A 2,600-nucleotide genomic window follows, 5' to 3' on the forward strand; every position below is an offset into this window, starting at 1 on the left:
GAAGCTTCAACACAGCAGGTTTCCTTCATGATCACACAGGAAGAGAGCAGCTCTCTGATTGGCTGACTGATCACACAGGAAGAGAGCAGCTCTCTGATTGGTCCTTGTGAGATCCTGCAGAGTCATTGCTCTGTATATGTCTTCAGGTTGTAAAATGTTTGATGCATTAACCTGTGGATGTTTGTCTCGCGTCCAAAGTGCAGACGCATCACGACAGCCTATAAAATGTGTAGATAAGACTGATGCACGCCACTCTGACATCACGACCCGCCCACTCTGATCGGCGCTGTTTAAAACTCAGCAGGTGTTTCAACAACACGACATGAAGTCTGCGTGTTTGACCTCGTCCGTGCTGCTGCTGCTGCTGCTGCTGGTGGAGCGCCGCGTCGTGTCCCAGCACCAGAGCAGGACGCCCAATTTTGTCCTCATGATGGTGGACGACCTCGGGATCGGAGACCTGGGCTGCTACGGAAACAAAACTCTGAGGTGAAACAAAAAAATCTGCTTCTTTCAGACCTGCTCGTGTTGGATCTCCTTTTTTTTTTTTTTTTTTTTTACCCCTTCATCCCCATAACGTCAGGACGCCGCACATCGACCAGCTGGCGGAGGACGGGGTGAAGCTGACTCATCACATCGCCGCAGCCAGCCTCTGCGCCCCCAGCAGGGCGGCGTTCCTCACCGGACGCTACCCGATCCGATCAGGTGAGAGAGAGAGAGAGAGAGAGAGAGAGAGAGGAAGCCTGGGCGAGCGACAGTCAAACACTGAACAGAGCTCCGTCTCTTTGCTCGTCTTGCAGGGATTTACGGCCACTACAGAAACCAGGTGTTCATTCTGAACGCGGCGCCCGGCGGCCTCCCCAGCCGAGAGGTCACCTTCGCGAAGATCGCCCAACAACGCGGCTACGAGACGGCGCTGATCGGTAACGCTGCTGGACTTCTCGCCGCTCTCGAAGCGTCCCGCGTGCTCCGTATTCACGTCCTCTCTCTGTCTCCGTCCTCTCGCAGGAAAATGGCACCTGGGACTGAACTGTAACAGCAGCGACGATCACTGCCACCACCCCGCCGTGCACGGCTTCAACTACTTCTTCGGCATCCCGCTGACCAACCTGCGGGACTGCCAGCCGGGACACGGCACCGTCTTCCAGTTCCACAGACACCTGCCGTGGAGGACGCTGCTCGGCGTCCTGCTCGCGTCGGTCTTCCTCCAGTACTGCGGCGTCCTGGCCCTGCCCAGAGGCCTGATCCTGGCCCTGCTGGGTCTGCTGCTGGGCGCCGCGGGGCTGCTGGCGGGATTCGTCGCGCTCGTCCCCTACCTCAACTGCATCCTGATGAGGGACCACCGGATCATCGAGCAGCCGTTTGTGTCCGAGAACCTGACGCAGAGGATGACGAGCGAGGCCGTGGGCTTCATGGAGAGGTGCGGGGGGGGGGGGGGTCAGGATCGGTCACGTCCAGCAGGTGGCGCTGCTGCTGCCACAAGTGTTCACTGAGTCTCTGTGTGTCTGCAGGAACGCGGAGAAACCGTTCCTGCTCTTTTTCTCCTTCATCCAGGTGCACACGGCCATGTTCGCTTCCGCACGCTTCAGAGGAAGCAGCCAGCACGGCATCTACGGGGACGCCGTGCACGAGGTGGACTGGAGCGTAGGTTGGTGCTTCAGCTGTGGGGGGGGGGGCAGAACGCTGCAGGGCTGCCGGGTGGGGGGGATTCTTGGAGCACGCCGCCTGCAGACTCATCCTGGAATCCCTTCATTCTCTCTCTCTCCTCTGTCTCTCTCTCTCTCTCTCCTCTGTCTCTCTCTCTCCTCTCTCTCTCTCTCTCTCCTCTCTCTCTCTCTCTCTCCTCTCTCTCTCTCTCTCCTCTGTCTCTCTCTCTCCTCTCTCTCTCTCTCCTCTGTCTCTCTCTCTCTCTCTCTCCCTCTCTCTCTCCTCTGTCTCTCTCTCTCTCCCTCTCTCTCTCCTCTGTCTCTCTGTCTCTCTCTCTCTCTCTGTCCCCCCCCCCCAGGTGAGCTCATGCGGACCCTGGACAGACTCGACCTGAGAGAGCACACCGTGGTGTACCTGACCTCGGATCAGGGAGCTCACCTGGAGGAGATCTCCGCTCGGGGAGAGGTGCACCGAGGCTGGAACGGGATCTACAAAGGTAGGGGGCGGCGTGCGGACGTCTGTCCACGTCCTCGTGTCTCCGCAGCTTTCATCCCTCTCTCTCTCTCCCCTCCGACGCAGCCGGGAAGTCCACCAACTGGGAGGGAGGCATCCGGGTGCCGGGGATCGTGCGCTGGCCGGGGACGATCCCGGGCGGCAGGGAGGTGGACGAGCCCACCAGCAACATGGACGTGTTTCCCACGGTGGTGCGGCTGAGCGGGGCGTCGGCCCCGGAGGACAGGTGAGGACGCGGCGAGACACGCCAGTCAAAAAGGAGTGAAGCCTGGTGATCATCTTCTCCTGGTGTGCAGGGAGATCGACGGTCACGACCTCCTGCCGTTACTGCGAGGGACGACGGACACGTCAGAGCACGAGTTCATGTTCCATTACTGCAGCAGCTACCTGAACGCCGTCCGATGGCGTCCGGCAAACGGTGAGAAGCTGTCCCGTTAGTGTGA

At 59.7% G+C, this 2,600-nt stretch overlaps 1 protein-coding gene across 1 annotated transcript in view; it reads left to right on the forward strand.

The window, feature by feature from the left end:
- Nucleotides 1-322: 322 nt before the first annotated feature.
- The window catches only part of sts (steroid sulfatase (microsomal), isozyme S), a gene marked incomplete at its 5' end in the record, with an annotated part of 2,783 nt that continues 505 nt past the window's right edge, over nucleotides 323-2,600 (forward strand). The window contains 8 exons of the mRNA XM_079335978.1: nucleotides 323-486; nucleotides 581-702; nucleotides 798-920; nucleotides 1,006-1,417; nucleotides 1,509-1,645; nucleotides 2,003-2,140; nucleotides 2,224-2,383; nucleotides 2,454-2,575. Coding sequence (XP_079192104.1) covers nucleotides 323-486; nucleotides 581-702; nucleotides 798-920; nucleotides 1,006-1,417; nucleotides 1,509-1,645; nucleotides 2,003-2,140; nucleotides 2,224-2,383; nucleotides 2,454-2,575 — 1,378 coding nt within the window. The remainder of the gene's footprint in view (nucleotides 487-580; nucleotides 703-797; nucleotides 921-1,005; nucleotides 1,418-1,508; nucleotides 1,646-2,002; nucleotides 2,141-2,223; nucleotides 2,384-2,453; nucleotides 2,576-2,600) is intronic.

The sequence above is a fragment of the Symphodus melops genome, assembly GCF_947650265.1.
Source record: "Symphodus melops genome assembly, chromosome: 23".
In the NCBI taxonomy this organism is placed as follows: Eukaryota; Metazoa; Chordata; class Actinopteri; order Labriformes; family Labridae; genus Symphodus; species Symphodus melops.